Below are 16700 nucleotides of genomic sequence, written 5' to 3'. Positions count from 1 at the left end.
CAGTCAGCCTGCCCTGCCGGGGCGGGAGGGCCAGGGCCCCGCGGTGGCCCCCTCCCCCTCCGCCTCCCCCTCCTCCGCCTCTCTGCCCCTGTGCTCAGCGGCCTGGGGGAGTCTGGGGCCCCGGTAGCAAGGGCTCCTGGCCCAGCCGGGAACCTGGACCAAGCGGTTCTCAGCCACCAAGGCCTCCTTCCCGCCGCTCCCCTCCCCTCGGGCCAGTGCTCTCTCTAGGCTCTCAAGAAGCAGGGGAGCAGGTCCCTCCCTCCCCAGCGCCTCTGCGCACAGCGCTCCTGTGAAAAGACCCCGGGGAGGCTCGGGCCTGGCTCAGCCTGTGTGCTGCCCCCTGGGGACCCGGCTCCCAAGCTACTCTACCTGCCGTCTGACCTGAAATGACCTCGTCATCATGAGTCTGACATCGGGCAGAGAGGGGAGCCTGAGCGGTACCCCCACTGCCCGCGGTGACTGCGACTCGTGGCCGCACAGCAGGTCTGGCAGGCGGGGCTGAGGTGGCTTCTGGCCCCGGAAGTGGTCTCTCCCCCCCGCGGGCTCCAGGGGTTGCCCTTGGCTGAGGACAGGGCACTTTCCCGAGGGTGGGCACCCGGCCGCCGAGGGCGCTGCAGACGGGGCCCAGGAGGGCTGGGGCCACACCAGGCCCCGAGAGTGGGGCCAAGGGCCTGGCCCCGAAGATGCACCCTCCTGGGCTGGGGTCCCCCCAGATACGCCCCCCCATCTCGTGGGGTGAGAGCCCGTCCTGGATATCTCCCAGGCCATCAGTGCAGCCCCGCGGGCAGCCGCTCAGGCAGGGCCCCACTGGATTCTTCTCGTTCCCGGCTTCGTGCAGTCCACGTGCCTCGCAGCTCACCGTGGGAAGGGCACGATTCTGGGGTCTGCTATATTCCATTACAATTTTTTTTAATGTTTATTCATTTTTGAGAGAGAGAGACAGAACGTGAGCAGGGGAGGGTCAGAGAGAGAGGGAGACACAGAATCCAAAACAGTCCCCAGGCTCTCAGCTGTCAGCACAGAGCCCGACGCGGGGCTCAAACCCACGAACCGTGAGATCATGACCTGAGCTGAAGTCGGACGCTGAACCCACTGAGCCTCCCGGGCGCCTCTGGCAAATTCCACTGTGATTTCTCCTAAGTTGTGGGAGCGCATATATAACACAGTTTGGGGGAATGGACTGCACTCACACTGCTGTGCAGCCCCCACGGGCATNGAAACACACTTCCTACCTCAACCGCCAGGCCTGCCCTCACGGCACCTCAAAACGGAACCACACAGCGCTTGCCCTGCTGTGTCTGGCTTCTCCCGCTCAGCACATTTTTGAGGCCCCTCTGTGTGGGCACTTCACCCCTTCTTATGGCTGAACAGTGTTTCGTGGCGCGGAAATGCCACACCCCTCCGTGGCTGCGCAGGTGGCTGCGTGAACCGTAATCCCGAGCGGCGGGTGTCCCGCAGGTCCCCCTGGCCCAGTGTCTGCTGTCCAGCCGCCCCGCGCCCGGGGTGGAGAGGCTGCACCGAGCGGCCGTTCTGTGTTCACTCTTGGAAAAGCCATAAGCGGCCGCTTCCGCTATAAACCGTGGTCACCGGACCGTGGGATCCCCTGTGGCGACGGGCAGGAACACGGCACAGACCGTCTGGAGCAGAGCGCAGGGGGCGGCCGAGGTGGGTGGGGTGACCGTGAGGAGTGTGGGGTGCTCAGGGTGGGCCGGGGGTGTCCTACAGGTCGGCCGGGGCGGGGACCGCCTGGGGGAGCACATTTACCAGAATCGTGGAACTGCGTCCAGGACGTGTGCGTCCCGGACGGGAGGGCAGCGAGCACACTGCGGCAGAGGCGGACCGCAGGCCTGTGCACACCCCGGTCCCGCGGGCCCACTCTGGAGGGCGCGGTGGCGATGCGTCCGAGCGGCCCACGGCGTGCGACACAAGCAGCATCCGCCGGAGTGTCGGTGGCGGGGAGCCCACCGTGAGGACAGGGGTCGGCGCGCAGACTCTGCGCTTTCCTCTCACTGTGAACCCCAAACTGCGGGGGAAAATGGTCTGTCGGGAAGTGTACGTGCCTTGTTGTAAGTGTTGAACGTAACTCAGCCCCCAGCTGACCTCGAGGACAGGGCAGCCTAGCGGGGAGCCGCTCTGCGCACGCCCGTGCGCCCTCGCCCCTGCAAACGGCGGGCCTCGCAGGCACGGAGGGGCCCTGTAAACACCAGGCGGCGGGGCGCGAGGCGCGGCCCTTTCTGGGCAGCTTTCGTGCTTCAGATCCACTGGCTCTTTCAGAACCGGCACGTATCACTTCACGGCCCCGACAATGCACAAAAACATCTATTTTCATTTTGGAACGGCACAACACAATCTAAATAAGTGACTCCGGGCTCACAGAGACCTTCCTGTCCCCTCCCAGCTGCAGGCCAGCTGGCTTCTCCGCCCCCGGAAGGGTCACGTCCTCTCTGCCTCCCGGGGTAGAAGCCTCGTCCCGGCCTGCGTCCCCCCGCGGGCGCACCCGGGCCCTGGTGGGCATCAGCCCAGGGAGGAAGGTGCTTTCCTCCCTTCTGGATATTGCTCCTTTAAAGTGAGGGGGGAGCTGAAGGGGGCGAGGTTGGGGGCGCTCCTGTACCCCGGGTCAGACCCCGTAAAACCCCGCGGACGTGGGCCCAGACTACAGTCCTGAGCCTGCTGCGCTTTGCCCACTAACCTAGTGCAGCCTCCCGGCTGGGCCGTGGTGGAGGCGGGGCGTGGGCCTGCTTCCCGAATACCCCGCCAGCCCAGCCTTCCGTGGGGAGGTGGCCACGGTGCGCCCAGAGACAACAGGCCAGCGGAGCTCTCAGGGCCTCCGGGAGGGCCCGGTGCTCGCACAGAGAAGCCTTCCCAGCCCTCCCGGGGCCACGCTTGGCTGCCTGACCACAGCCCGAGCAAGGCGTTTCCGGCTATTGTGCAGAACAGCGTTGGCTCCAGGAACTGTGCCCCCAGGCGGGCCCGGGGGGGGGGGCGGGGGGCGCCGTGGACTCGGGGGCATCCTGGCTGGGTCTGGCTGGTGTCCTCTGGGCCAGGACCGCGGTCTGTGTAGCACCACCAATGCCCGAGACTTGGGGTGGACCCCACACCTGGTGCCTGCTCAGAAGCTCGGAATTGGTGGGCTGGAGAGAGTCCTCCCTCCCCAGGGAAGGGCACGTGGCCACCTTCACAAGGTCACGCCCGGGTGCAAGTGACCCCAGAACAGCGGTGGGGTTTGGTGAAGAACACGCGTGCGGTCCAGGACCCTGGGAGCCCAGGCACAGGGCCCCCGGCTCACCAGGGAGCACCCTAATCCTGGAATGGGGCTGGGAGGCAGTGAGCGGGTGCTGGCCGCAGGGAGGCCTCAGGGTGGCCTGGACTCTAAGGCCAGCTCTGCCGCGTGGCAGATGGCCTGGGGGGGCGCATGCCTCTTTGGACGTCACTCCTGGCACAGCGGAGGTAGAAGGGGAACCCTAAGATTTAGCAAGGGGCACCTGATCATTATCACGGACAGAGGACACGGGCCCTGGGAAGGAGGGGGGTTTGTCCGGGATTGGCCTGGACCCCAAGAATCCTGGACCCCTGCACCTCCAAGGGACTCCGGGCCGAGTTCAGTACGTCCAGGGCAGGGACAGGATCTCCATGCCGCTGGTGCCCTTCCCATGCCATCCCAGGGTCCCCACAGGACCTGAGCGGCCCCTCCAGCCTTCCTGGGGCTGGGGGGCCTGACTGTGGAGGTAAAGAGGTCAGCCGCTCCTCCAACGCCGCCTGACCCCATAACCCCACGCCCGGGTTCACCTGAGAGAAGTGAACACACAAGTCCACAGAAAAATCTGGCGGCTTTCCCGGAAGCAGGGTGCACGACAGCCAGAGGGTGGAAAGAACCTGATGTCCGCCGGCTGAGGGACAGACCCACGCCGGGAGCCACGGACACGGGCCATGGCACGCATGAGCCTCAGAGATGCGCCGAGGAGCCAGACGCAAAGGCCACACAGCGTGGAATCCCACTTGTGCGAAACTCCCGAACAGGCACGTGTGGACACAGGAGGCACAGCGTTGGTGGCCTCGGGCTGGGGACAGGGACGGGACGTGGGGGGTCTGGAGGTGACCCCTCAAAGCTTCAGGCCACTTGTGAGGCAAAAATCCCTGAAATCAGCCATGAGGGCAGCTGCCTGGCTCTGTCACCAGCCAAAGACGCGGTGACTTGCACCGTCTGAGAGAGTGGAGAGAGTGCGCCGGGCGCCGTGTGAACTCCGTAGGCCGCAGCACGAAGGAGACGCCGCGGCTCACGCCGTGGGCTGCGCGAGAGATGCCACGGCTGACTCGTGGGGCCGCAGTCACAGCCCCCCTGGAGCCCGGGGCCTGAGGTCCCGCCGCCAGGGGCACAGAGCCAGGCCTGGCACCGCGCCGGCTTGCCGCTGCCCTCCGCCTCCGCCAGGCGTGCTTTCCCTTAACGGCAGGGCGTGGGGTGGCCCGCTGAGGCAGGCAAGGGGGCGTGAGGGGAGACATTTGTCCTGGCGTCCTGGGCCTGGTGGGCTCCCTGTCCCGCGCAGGCAGGCGCCTCTGGGGAGGACCTGCAGCCTAACCACGCGGGCACTGGCGTGCCTTCCCCACGCCGCACGGCCCCCGGGCCAGGCTCTTCCCCTCTGGACCTCAGGTTCCCCATAGGGGAGAAGAGGGCACAGGTAGATGGACCCTAAGAGCCCAGGAGCCCTGACACCCAGGGACCATGGTGGGCTTCGTGCCCCCTTCCCCCCAGCAACAGGCCACTGGAGCTTCCCATCAGGAAAGACCCAGGCTAAATTTACAGCACCGGGCGGGAGAGGTCAGGCGCGGCCCCCACCCTGGCCCATGCTTGACGCAGTTCCCCTTTCCCTCCGGGGGGTCTCCATTGTTCTTACGGCCTGGCTCACAATCTGCCCGCACACTCACTTCCTGTTTCCTGGCTGAGAGGAAGCAGAGATTTCTGGCCGGGCAGCAGATGCTGGCCTCTTTCCTTTCTCTCTTTACATTTTTAAGGATATTGAAAAATAATGATACTAACAGGCAACTTTGGAGCTGAGGTCCTGGACGGGGTGGGGGAGGTGCCGGAGACACTTCGGGGCTGCGCACATGGGCTCTGCACTTGGGGTCACGGGCCCCTTGGGAACCCGGTAGGAGCTGCGGACCCCTCCTCCCCGCACCCCGGGGAGGTCCAGCACAAACTGCCCAGTTTGGTGGAGCCCGGAGGCCTCCGGCCGCTCCCCAGGGCTCCCAGACCCTCCATGCCCTGATCTGACACATGGGGAAACTGAGGCAGGGAAGCCTTCCGGCTTCTAACGCCCCTGCCTTCGGTGGCACCCGGCACAACGCTGAAGGAGTCGTGGTGTCCTGGGGAGGGGACCCTTACGCCCCTCCTAGCCACAGGATGACACGCCAGGAGCCTGCCTGGGGGACAGGGACTGGCCACCTGCCCCTCATGGCCGCTGCACCCCCACTCACGCCCCAGGAGAGCTTTGGCTCTGGGTCAGAGGTCAGGCCCTGCCAGGGACAGTCTCTGCGGCCCTGAGAGGTCATTCCTCCATAAAGGGGGTCAGACCCTGGCCCCGAACTCGCAGGGCGGGCGTGAGAGCCCACGAGGAGCCACCTGCACTCAGCATGGTGCCAGTGGGCCTCAGTTGTCTCTCTGGTCAGCTTCAGAGGGCCTGGCTCCCTCTCTCCCCGATGAGCAGGGCGGCGGGGACAGGATGGCCCCCTCGGGCACCTCCATCAACCCGCCCCCCTTCTCAGGAGCTTCCCTTTCCGTCCCGGGAGATAAAGTGTTTTTTCCTCTCGGCGTTAACGGCCGCCCCATCCGCTGGGCTTGGCAAATTGCAGGCCGACTGTGAGTGGGGCTTCCGTCCAGGGAGCCAGGCGGGGCGGCGGGGGCAAGCCCCCTTCCTCAGCCCCCACGGCGGGGGGAGCCCCAGGGGGGTGGGGGCAGCCTCCAGGGCTTGGGGGAGCCTGCACTGGGACAAACCCTGGCCGTGGGGCCGAGCACCCCCAAGGTGACCCTCGAGGACCTGGCCGCAGCACTGGGGGGAGGGGGAGGAGGTGGGGGTCTTGGGTTCTGCCAGGGGCTCTCCCTGCTCAGCAATCGGCTCCGGCAAGAGTTGGGCCCTGACCACAATGCCCGCCCTGTGAGCCTCTGGGCAGGATCCAGGGCCCACCTCATGGCCATAGTCAGCACCTTGACCCCAGCCTGGCCCACAGCCCTGGCACTAAGGAGGTGAATGATTCCTGCAGGCTCTCGCTAGCGGGAACACAGCCCATTAGATGGGGGGGACCCCTAAGCTCACTCCCGCTCCCCAGTGCGCGGCCCCTTCTCTCACCACTGCCCAGACCCGCTTAGCGCCTGGGGACACCCGGAGCTCAGCGCCCTGGGGGCCGCGCCGCTCCCCAAGGGTCCTGTGCTTTCGCCCCGCCTCGGTGTCTCCGCTAAGGGTTAGTCTTTCTCCCCCACGTTAAAGAAATAACAATCCAGCGATTCCACTGCAAAACCATCAGAATGTGCCAAGAGGCCACGAGGCACGGGGCGCCCAGGGAGCGACCTCGAGCCCTGCTGTCCTGCGGGGTGGTCCCTCGTGTTACGTGTCTCCCCGGAACCGCAGGTCCCCCAGGACAGTCCCAGCGACAGGCCCCCAGGAGCCGCGCCAAAGGCCAGCACAAACACCACCAACGCAGCAGCGCGGGTGAGAGCCAGGGCCAGCGGTGTGTACGGCCTGCCCTGCTCTCCCCGGGGCACAGGGAGCTGCCCAGAGGGGGCACGCCACCCCCGCCAGCCACACAGCAGCCCGGACCGCCCGCAGACACGCCACGGAGTGGGGGAGGCCAGACGCCGCCGGGGCCCCGCACACGCCGTGGACTTGAAACTCCATGAAAGCAGGCGGAACCATGCTGTGGGCGCCTGGGGTGGACTCGGGGCCCCTCTCCAGGGGTGGTGGTGTCCGCTCCCCGCGGTGCGCATCTCCGCTGCGGGGACGCACATGTGCGTGCCACTGGGGGGGGTGCCCGTCTGGGCGGGCTTGTGATGGGTGGCCAGCATGGCCTCTCCCCGCCCTTTGCGCACCTGCTAGGGGCCAGCTCCGTCCCCGTGTGAGCAGCACAAAGGGCTTGGTCCCGAGTGCGCCGGGAAGCCTGCTGTTGTCCTTCACAGGATGTCACATGACCTGATGTCACCCTCCACAAAGCTCCCTAAGAACTGGGTTGGGGGACAGGGGTGCCCCGCAGGCCGAGGAGGAGGTCACCCAGGCAAGAGCATGGTGGCCTGGACCAGACAGGGGCAGTGGCGGGAGGGACGTGTGCTGGAGGCACAGCCCACGGGGGTCGAGGGGAAACGAGAACAGGGCAAAGGCGGCATCCTGGGCCTCCGGCCCGAGCAGCGGTGGACGGTCAGCAGGAAGGTTGTCGTGACGGCACAGGCAGTCCCCAGTGAGGCCCCAGGGCGCAGGGAGAAGGGACCAGGCGTCCCCCAGGCCTCCCGCTGCTCAGGCACCCCTGGGCTCCACATGCAGGGCTTGCGTTTCCCAACGGCTGACCCTGTGCGCCTCCAATGCATCATCTGAAGGCTATGTCGTGAGTGCCATGCATGGCGCCTGGCACGGGCTCTTCCAGCAGGCATGCTGAGTGGGGGCCGGGGGGCAGGCGGTGGAGACAGACACTGAAGACCCAGGCTCCCTAGAAAACCTCGGGTTCCCTTTGAGACCTCGCCCAACTCAAGTGTAGACAGCTCACCCGGCCCAGGGGTACCCAGCCCCCACCGGGGACAGGTCACCGGGCCAGCCGCAGCCCAGGCTCAGCACATCTGGAGAGAAGCTGGACCCCGCCGTGGCTGACAGGGCCACCCCATCCCGAGGCCAGTGGCTGCTCCGGGGGTAAACAGGAAGCCCCATCTCTCCTCTCCTCTCCTCTGCGCTCTGCTCTCTCCTTCCTGCAGCCCAGCTCACACGCCTCGCCTGGCGCCCCTCTGCCTCAAGCCGCCCGAGATGCCTATGCCAGCCTCCGCTGGGGGCTCGGTCTACCTTCTCTGGGGGCTGCAGAGACCAAAAGCTCAGTGGTGAGGGGTCCCAAGAGACCCTGGCTGACCTCTGCCACGCCCCACTGCCTGGCCGGCACGCTCAGGGAAGGTAAGGGAGCAAGACCCCTTTACAATCAACCAGAACATTCAGACAGGCCGGGAGGCAGCTGCGAGGATCCGGCTCTACTGACCGCGGGGTGGATGGGGAAACTGAGGCCCAGGGTCCCCAGCAACGGAAAGCAAGTTTTCTCCAGCCTTGGACGCTGTGCCGGAAGCCAGCCAGGCTCCAGGCCCAGGCCCCTGAGCTGCCCAGGGATTGCCCGAGGCCCACCCTGCCCGGGTAAGGGAACACCGACTCCTTTCAAAGATGACTCCCTGAGTCTACACAGGTGCCGTCAGAGGTGGGAGGAGAGGCTGCCTGGGATGGGGCAGGGGTCCCAGCATCTCTCCGGGAGGCCTCCGTCCACCCATCCGTCACCCTGGGGCGGCCGTGGGGCGGAAGGCACCCCTCACGCTCTCCAGACCCCGGGACCTCCTGGAGCCCACCTGCCTGCCCCTTCCCTCCCTGCCCCTAGCGGGCCGGTCTAGGGCAGGACCCTAGTCCTCCTCCTTCATCTGCTCCTGGGGCTCCGGGAACCTGGGCGCGGAGAGCGCGGCGGGGCTCACAGGGTGAGTCAGGGCGAGGCTGGTCCCTCAGCACCCGGACCCAAGGCCTCCCTTCCTTGGATTGGTTCTGAGCTGGGCTCAGGGAGGGGCGGGAGGCAGGGCAGAGCTGGTCAGGAGGGAGGCCGTGCGTCAGTGGGGGCCACAGAACAGGGGGCAGCAGGCAGAGCCAGGGCCCCACCCCGGCTGGCACCCAGGGGCGGGGGAGGCCCGGCTCTCCTCCCTCTCGCCACGTCTGTGTCGTACCTCTGTGCTCTGTGGCATCCTTCCAGAGAGTTCCCTAACAAGCCCAAGCTTTAAAGGGAGGGCTGAGCCAGTAACCATCCACACGTTTGGCTAGTGAGCTACTCCCAAAGTCAGCACCCCCTTCACCGCCCCCCACGGCAGGGAAGGTCTGAGGACAGGGGCGGCCCCCCTGAGGGAGTGGGGAGGCAGTCGTGGAGAAAAGAAAGGAAGAAGGAAGGGGCCGTCTCAGTCCTGCCCCGTTCCAGCCGGGCTCTGCCTCACTGTTCACCTGGTGCAAGTCTCCTCCTCTCCCGGGCCTCAGTTTCCCCATCTGTACACAAAAGAGGCCAGATGCAGGCAGCCCCGATGTCTGCTGGCTCTCCCACCCAGGGGCTCGGAGCACATCTCTGGGTGGGAGTCTGGATGCAGTGGGCAGAGGGGGCGGCTCCCGGGATGGGGGCAAGGCCCCCTACACTCTGGGGACTACATTCAGCCGCTGCGGGTGACTGTGGGGAAGGGACGGGGTGGGGGGGCAGGGGGGAGGGCTTCCCCTGCCAGCTCCAGCCTCAGGGGGGAGGGGGGCACCACAGAAAGAGGCCCCCCAGCCCTGTGCCTGCGGCAGACCTGCCCCAGCCGTGGGGGTGGGGAGGAGGCCGGTCACTCTGGGGGAATTTTCCAAGCTGCCCTCCGCCTCCGTCTTGACCGGGACATCCAGCTGGGGGCTGGAGGGAGGGGAGGGCAAGCGGAGGCGCCCGAGGCCAGAGAAATGAGGGTGTTCCAGGCCATGGGCGGTCAGGGGCCGACCCCGGAGCAGGGCTCGAACCCCCAGGAGAGCCAGGGTTTGGAGTGGCCCTGCGTGATCAGGGACCCTCCACCAACTGTGTGGTCTGCGTGTGCCCCTTGGGTACCCAGCCACCCACAATCACAGCCTGTGGGTCCCCAGCGCCACCTCAACGAGGAAACGGAGTTGGTCCGGGGGGCTGGGGGCCGAACCACCCTCACCCCTCACGCCCCTCAGCCTTCTGGAGACCGAGGGAGTGAGGAGGGCCGGGGGGCATGCTCTGCCTGCAGCCTAGAGAGGCCCTCTGCGGGCACAGCTCCAGGAGCAGGGGCTCACTGCCCCATGGGTGGTGCTTTCCTGGAGAAGGGCTGAGTCCTTGAGCTGATGACTGTCCCTCCCTGTCACCCCAGAGCCACTCTGGGTCCCCGAGACACATAGAATGGGCTGCTCTCTGACTACCAGCCTACCTTGCCCGTCCCCAGGTCCCCTCTGGCTGGGTCAGGGTCACAGCCCTGACTCCCCCGCTGTGGCGTGCACACGTGGGGTGCAGGTGCGTGCCCTGGGGGAGAGTCCAGGGGCACAGAACAAACAGGCCCTTCTGCGGAGCTGCAGGAATGTGGCCCATGGTCCCACGAGGTGGCTGGGCCCAGGGCCTTCCCAGCCACGTCCTCCATCACACACTGGGACCAGTGGGTCCCAGGGTCACCAGCCGGGCCTGAGGCTGGTCTCTGGCTGCTTCAGAGTTCGAGGTCCCAGGGGACAGCTCCCCCACCCCTGCCCACGGTTCGGCCAGGCCACCCCCTTGACGGCCCCCCGCCCGCCCCTGGGCCTCCTGTTTGTTCGCTGACAGCTCCCTGTTATCAGCGAGGAACACACACAGGAAGTCCGGCCGGGAAGGGCCCATCCCAATCCTGATTTACACGGGATGGAGCATAAAAAGCCGCCCTTCCTCGCCCCGGGAGGAGCGTCCCTGCCCTGAGACGGCTGTCCCACTCGGCCCAGATGGAAGGTCCAGTGCCCGGCCCAGGCGGGCAGCCTCCGGAGGCGCCTCAGGCCGGCAGCACAGGGCTAGGGCGCTCCTCGGGCCCGCGGAGGCAGCCATGGCGGCCACGGCCAAGCCCGGGCCTGGGCAGTATCAGGTACGGCAGGGGTGGCCCTGCGGGCGGCGGGGGGCAGGGAGCGGGCCCCACTGACTGCAGCAGCTGTTGGCGCGGTGTGCCAGCTCTGCACTCTATTCTCCAGCCACCGTCTCCTTTCCTCCCGACCGGGGCCATTCCCAGCACACGGAGGACACTCAAGCCCCTTGGCCCAGGGCACCCGCTGTGGGGTGGCCCAGTCTAGATTGACTCTGCCTCCCCGCCCCCCCCCCCCCGGTTTAAACACTTTGCCCTGGGGGGCCCAGCATCTGCTGTGACTCCTGAGAGGAGAAGCCAAATGCAGCCTGTGGCACCCCCCACTTCTGGCTGTCCTGGAGAAGCCCCCCCCACCGCCCCGAGAGCCTGGGGTCCCAGGGGCATCCCCAGGGGTGGGCAAGCACTCCCAAGGCCGGTCGGGGAGGGGAGGCAGAGGGGGTACCGGCCTCACGGGAAGGAGCCCCAAAGCAAAAGTGAACATGGGACCAGAAGGAGCCCCCCACTTCCTGCCAGGCCGGCTTCAGGAGCAGGGCTGGGGTCCTCAGATAGAGGTACAGCCCACGTTCGATCCTAGGGGAGGCTCTGCTCTTCCTCTTCCCCCTCCTCCCTGAGGGCCCGAGGCCCCACCCGAAGACCCCAGCCCACGTGGAGGCCTCTGTGGTCTAGTGGCCCCATCAGCAGGGTGTCTGCCAAACCCCCATTTCTCAGATGAAGAAGCAGAAGATGAGGCCTCAGCCCGGGTTAGCAGTACAGTGAGGAGCAGCAGACCCAGCCAGGCTGCAGGGGTCAGGGACAGGATAGGGGACAGGGTAGGGGACAGGAAGGTCTCCCCTAGGCCTGGCCCTTAACCCTTTACTGCCGGGGTCTGAGTGAGGGCTGCCCAGCTTGGCTACGGGGGCCAGGAGACCTGAAGGCTTTCGGGGCAGGACCCCTGGTACCCTCTGTATCAGCAGCAGCTGCCCCCGCTGCTCTATCCGCCAGAGGCTTCCAGACGCCAAGGCAGGACTGTCCCCAGGCGGAGGGTGGGAGCCACAGGCAGAGCTCGGAAAGACCCACCTGGCTTCAGCCATCATGGGGGTGGGGATCTGTTACGCCAAATGCAGGCTGAGGCCCCACAGGGGTCGGGAGCCTAGCCCCCTTCCCAGTCCCTGGACATGAGGGGGGCCAGGGCTGCTCGCTAACCCACACTGTGTCTCTGACCCGCAGACCCCAGCACGAGGGGAGCACCGGCAGCCCCCACCCCCCGAAGAGCAGCTGCCACCCGCGCCAGGGGGGTGACGGGGCCCCTCCTGCAGGTGAGTCCAGAGCAAGCTCTGGGCAGAGCAGGGGTCTGGCTGTGCCTGGGAATGTTTTACACACACACGCACTTGGGTGACCTGGGCCCGGCTCTGCTTCAAGCGCCCCCGCCCCGCCCCTCAAACGTGACATGGCGGTGATCACCCTGGTTGGGAGATGACCCAGATGATACCAGAGCTCCCGCGCGGGGCATGCCTAGCCTGGTGCCGGCTGTGTGAGCCACCTCTCCGGCTGAGCGCCGCTGCCCCTTGGGGCTGCTTTAGTCGTCATTACAAATGCAGAAATGGAGCCCAGGAGTCCCCGGTGGTGACCACGGGGTTCAGGCGGCGGGGCGTCCTGGGGGCCTGAGGATCACTCAGGGGTGGTCCTGCTGCCCTGAACAGAGGGGGGTGCCCAGTGGGGGTCCCGCAGCGCCCCTAACCCGGCACGCTGTTTGGAAGCGTCGCTCAATGCTACACTTCGGATCCAGCCAGGCTCCGCCACAGTTTGTGTGCTCTCGTCTAAGTACGGGGGCTCCAGGCCACCGGGGCCATGAGGTCCACCCACGTGGCTGCGAGGCAGTGGCCGGCTTCAGTCAGCCCCCGGTGCCCAGTGAGCTGGCCACCGTGTCGTGACGGCCGTCCCCAGGGTCTGGTGCTCAGCCTGCGGGTCGAGGGCTCCCCTCGCGGCCTCCCAGCCGGCGTCGCAGTCCTGCGTCCCCTGCGGCCGCGCGCCCTGCGGCNCTGGGGCCTGACTCCGGGCCCCGCAGGCCCCAGACCCCGTGTCTCTGCACCCTCACCCCCACCCCCGCGGATCCGGCGTGCAGGGGGAGGGGAGCCTGGGGCAGGCGGCGCGGAGGACGCTTCCCCAGTGCCCCGGCACCCCGCCTTTGCGCGCTCCCAGGGTCCTAATGTCCCGAGCACCCCTCCCGGTGGAAGGGGGGCCCAGGGCCGTCGCTTTGCGGCGAGCCCGGCCCCTCGGTCTACGGACCCGGCCTTCCCCTGCCCGGGTGGGCTCTGCGGGGATGCAGGTGGGAGGCGCGGTGCGCTGGGCTCCCGCTGACCCTCAGGGACGGTGGGACGTTATTGCTTCGCAACCTGAGGCGCTGCGGCCACCCCCGCCCTGGCTCCCCGCCCCAGCTGGGCTGTCACCGCGAAGGGAAAAGAGATTCTGCCGGCCTAGCACAGGCCGGGCGGCACCATCGGCCTCCAGCCCGGAGAAAACAGGACTTCAGCACTGACTCTCCTCTTTTAAAGCATGAGCAGGGGAGGTGCTGGGGCGGCTGTCTGTGGGGGGCAGTCACATCTGCAGGCGGTGAGCCCCCCCACCAGCATGGGGAGCACAGGGTCTGCAGACGCCGGGTGTGCTCCTGCCCCGCCCCCCCCCAGCCCTCGGCCCCACCTCTGCCTTCCCAGGGCCTGCTCCCCAATGCCACCTGTTCCCATCCTTTCAGGGCTTGCCTAGACCCCCGGGAGCGCCCCTGAAGGATGTGCTGAGCTCCCCCTGCCCCGGGGTCCACTCCCGAGCACTGCCCACAGACTGCCCAGGAGCACCCACAGCCCCCCAACCCAAGTCCAGCACCTCAGCGTCCCCCTGACCCCCTCCTGGCCACCGACCAAGAACAGGGGTGCAGGAAGGAAGGACTCTGGTCGGGCGTCTCCCCGCCGCACATGGGCCCATGGGATGCAGGGGGGCCCGAGCACCGGCCCCCCTCCCAGCCGACTGTGCAGACCAGCCGTGCTATCGCTCTCCCCTCGGGCTCGGGCTCTGCAGGCCTCCCTCTGCGTGGGACCAGCTGTCAGAGCTGGAGGGGCCTCTGAGACCCTCATGTCTTTGAGGAGCCCAGTCCCAGACAAGGGGGTGACCCTACCCCGCTTCTGCCTCCGGCCCCACACAAGTTCAGCCTTTTCCGATGTGCTTTCCTGCTGCCCACGTGGGCGGAACCCAGCCCCCTGGGGGCCTCGGGTGGGGTGCCAGGAGCCTGGGGGGCAGGGGACGCTGCCCAGATGCTTGGCTGCACACGTGGACAGGGCCCACCAGGCCGCACGGCACCCTCAGCGTGTTGCAGGCCTGTAATCCTGGGCTGGGGTCTCTCCCATTCCCAGGCAGGCGCTCTCAGCCTCCCTGGCTTCCATCCACAGCAGGCAGGGATGGCATCTGGCTCCACTGGCGTGTGGGGAGGGCTGCTCCAGTGCGCCCCCCGCCAGCTGTCCTGGGAGCCCTGGGCCAGAGCAGTCAGACCCCAGTGTAGGGGTGACCCCCTCCTAAACGCAGGCTCTGCCCTGTTCTGAGAAGGACCATATGGCTCCCGCGTGCTGGGCGCCTGCACCCCTCATCGACTCCAGTGCCTTCCCACGGCCCACTCCCCATTTGGCAGATGAGGACACTGAAGGCCGGAGGGCCAAGCCAGCCGGATCGGGTTCCCACTCTGCCCACTAACACCTCGTCTGCGAAATGAGACGGAGGGCACTAAATCCAGCCAGGGCGTTAGCGCTGGTCCAGAGCCTCCCCTGGGCCCCCCTTCCCAAGAGAACTCTGCCGGGACTGCGGACACCTTCAGGGTTCACCCAGGCCAACGTGCCTCTGGCCCCCCGCGAGGGTGCCCGCTTCCGGTCCTGGGCCCCTGTGACTGCCAGAGGGCCGGCCTCACTTGCTGAGACAGGCTAGGGGAGGGCAGAGCTGGCTCTGACCTCGGGGCGCTCCTCCCGGCAAAGCGGCTGAGCGGGGCGGCACCCCCAGGGAGCAGGGGCCCCTGGAGGCGCGGGCTGGAGGAGGGGTCCGCAGAGGGATTTAGCGGGTGTCCCTTGTGCTCCAGGCCCCCGTCAGGAGAAGGCTGACCCGCTGGGAAACGCAGGCCATGTGTGACTCCAGGGAGCTGCTTCTGGTGTGGCTCCTGGTGCTGGCAGTGGGTGGCACCGAGCACGTCTTCCGGCCTGGGTGAGTTGGGTCTCTGGCCCCTGCGGCGCTGGTGGGGGGGGCAGCCAGGAGCCCTCAGCCCCTCCCCGGGGCCACCCCCGATACTTGGAGGAGCCGCGGCTCTTCCTAGGGGCTCGCGGAGCGTCTCCCTGTGGTGAGGCTGGGAAGCCCCTTCCCCAGAGTGATGCGCCGCTTCCCCCCGGCTCCACAGCCGCAGGGTGTGCACTGTCGGGGCTCCCAGGGGCCCCGAGTCCGAGTCATTTGTGCAGCGAGTGTACCAGCCCTACCTCACCACCTGTGACGGGCACCGAGCCTGCAGCACCTACCGGTGAGTGCCGCCTGCCCCCCGCAGAGCCCCGTCTGCCACACTTAAAGCCTGAGGCCCAGGAGGGCGGGTCGCCCCAAGATCGGAAACCCGGGCCCAGAGTGGTCAAAGGACTCGCGAGGCCACATTGAGTGGGTGGCAGAGGCCCGTGTCCGTGTTGACTTAGGCAGAGGTCCCAGGCTGTGGCAAGCTCAGCCGTCGTTCCTGCCCGGCTCCCCGCCCTCGTCTCTGGAGGGGCCCCCGTCTTCCCTGCTCCTCTCTACTTTGGGCTCCTGACGTTGCTGGCTGCAAGTTCTTATCCACTTGAGATGATGACTGCGTCCCTGAACCCTGCCTCCGAGCCCCAGTGGGTTCCCCTCTCCCCGCGACGGCCTGACGGTCACAGCCCCCCACAGCCAGTCACAGTCCCCCACAGCCAGGATACCCCGGGCCGCCTCCCTCCCCGCCGGCACGAGGGGGCGTGTCCCTAGCTGGGAACCTGGCTTAAAAAAGATTTTGTTTTCTGCGGGGTTCTCAAAGACCTGCCTGTGGGATGTCCCTGCACCCCCGGCTGGCCAAGAGGGTGGGGGCCTGCCCTCTGCACCTGCCAATGAGGAGGCCGGCCACGGAGGGGCTGGCAAAGCCTCCCTCGGGAGCCCCCCTTCCTGGCTGGGGGGGCAGGGGGCTGGGTGTCCGGGATCCCGAGGCTGCCAGTGGCTCCTGCACTGGTGGTTTGAGCAGTGTGGGCACGGGAGGGCGCCCTCAGCGCCCAGGGGCCCCGCACCCAGGGAGGGAAGGCCGGGGAAGTGCTGGGAAGACCAGTGGGCTCCGCTGACGCCTCGCTGCCCCCGCACACGCTGCAGGACCGTCTACAGGACTGCCTACCGCCGCAGCCCCAGCCCGGCCTCCACCAGGCCTCGCTACGCCTGCTGCCCCGGCTGGAAGAGGAGCAGCGGGCTCCCCAGGGCCTGTGGAGCAGGTGAGGGGTGCGGGGCCGTCCCAGGGGCCCCACAGCACCTGGGCAGCCAGTTAGTTGTCGCCCGGTTGTGCCGCGTCCCGTACCCTCTCCAGACCCCCGGGCAGAGCCCTGCTGCTGTGGCCTGAGTGGAGCGCCCCTTCCCCCGCTGCCGCCCCTGCAGGGCCCTGGGCGCCCCCCCAGTGTGTGACAGGCCTCTCCCTCAACAGCAATATGCCAGCCCCCATGCCAGAACGGAGGGAGCTGTGTCCGGCCGGGCCTCTGCCACTGCCCTGCAGGGTGGCACGGCGACACCTGCCAGACAGGTGAGGCTGGTTCTGCCCCCCGAGGGGAGGGGTCCCGCGGGCGGCGCCCTGGGCAACCTGCTGACAGGCGGGCGTTGAGGGCCTCCCTGTGGATGCTCC

The 16700-nt window shown here is 67.6% G+C and overlaps 1 protein-coding gene across 6 annotated transcripts in view; it reads left to right on the top strand.

The window, feature by feature from the left end:
- The first annotated feature begins 1565 nt into the window (after positions 1-1565).
- Positions 1566-16700, top strand: part of EGFL7 (EGF like domain multiple 7) — a 17198-nt gene continuing 2063 nt past the window's right edge. Inside the window, exons 1-6 of one of the 6 annotated variants that reach the window (XM_077752882.1) lie at positions 1566-1665; positions 12032-12120; positions 14916-15037; positions 15228-15344; positions 16184-16299; positions 16506-16601. In XM_077752882.1, the coding sequence (XP_077609008.1) occupies positions 14958-15037; positions 15228-15344; positions 16184-16299; positions 16506-16601 (409 nt within the window). In that variant the 5' untranslated portion in view covers positions 1566-1665; positions 12032-12120; positions 14916-14957. Of the gene's footprint in view, positions 1666-7945; positions 8133-8164; positions 8364-9170; positions 9414-10657; positions 10832-12031; positions 12121-14915; positions 15038-15227; positions 15345-16183; positions 16300-16459; positions 16602-16700 lie in introns of those variants that run through there. The other 5 variants (XM_077752877.1, XM_077752871.1, XM_077752885.1 and 2 more) reach the window with 5 other exon arrangements.

The sequence above is a fragment of the Crocuta crocuta genome, unplaced genomic scaffold (genome assembly GCF_008692635.1).
Source record: "Crocuta crocuta isolate KB4526 unplaced genomic scaffold, BGI_CrCroc_1.0 scaffold971, whole genome shotgun sequence".
In the NCBI taxonomy this organism is placed as follows: Eukaryota; Metazoa; Chordata; class Mammalia; order Carnivora; family Hyaenidae; genus Crocuta; species Crocuta crocuta.
The sequence above is the reverse complement of the archived record's forward strand: the minus strand, read 5'-3'. Positions and strand labels throughout refer to the sequence as shown.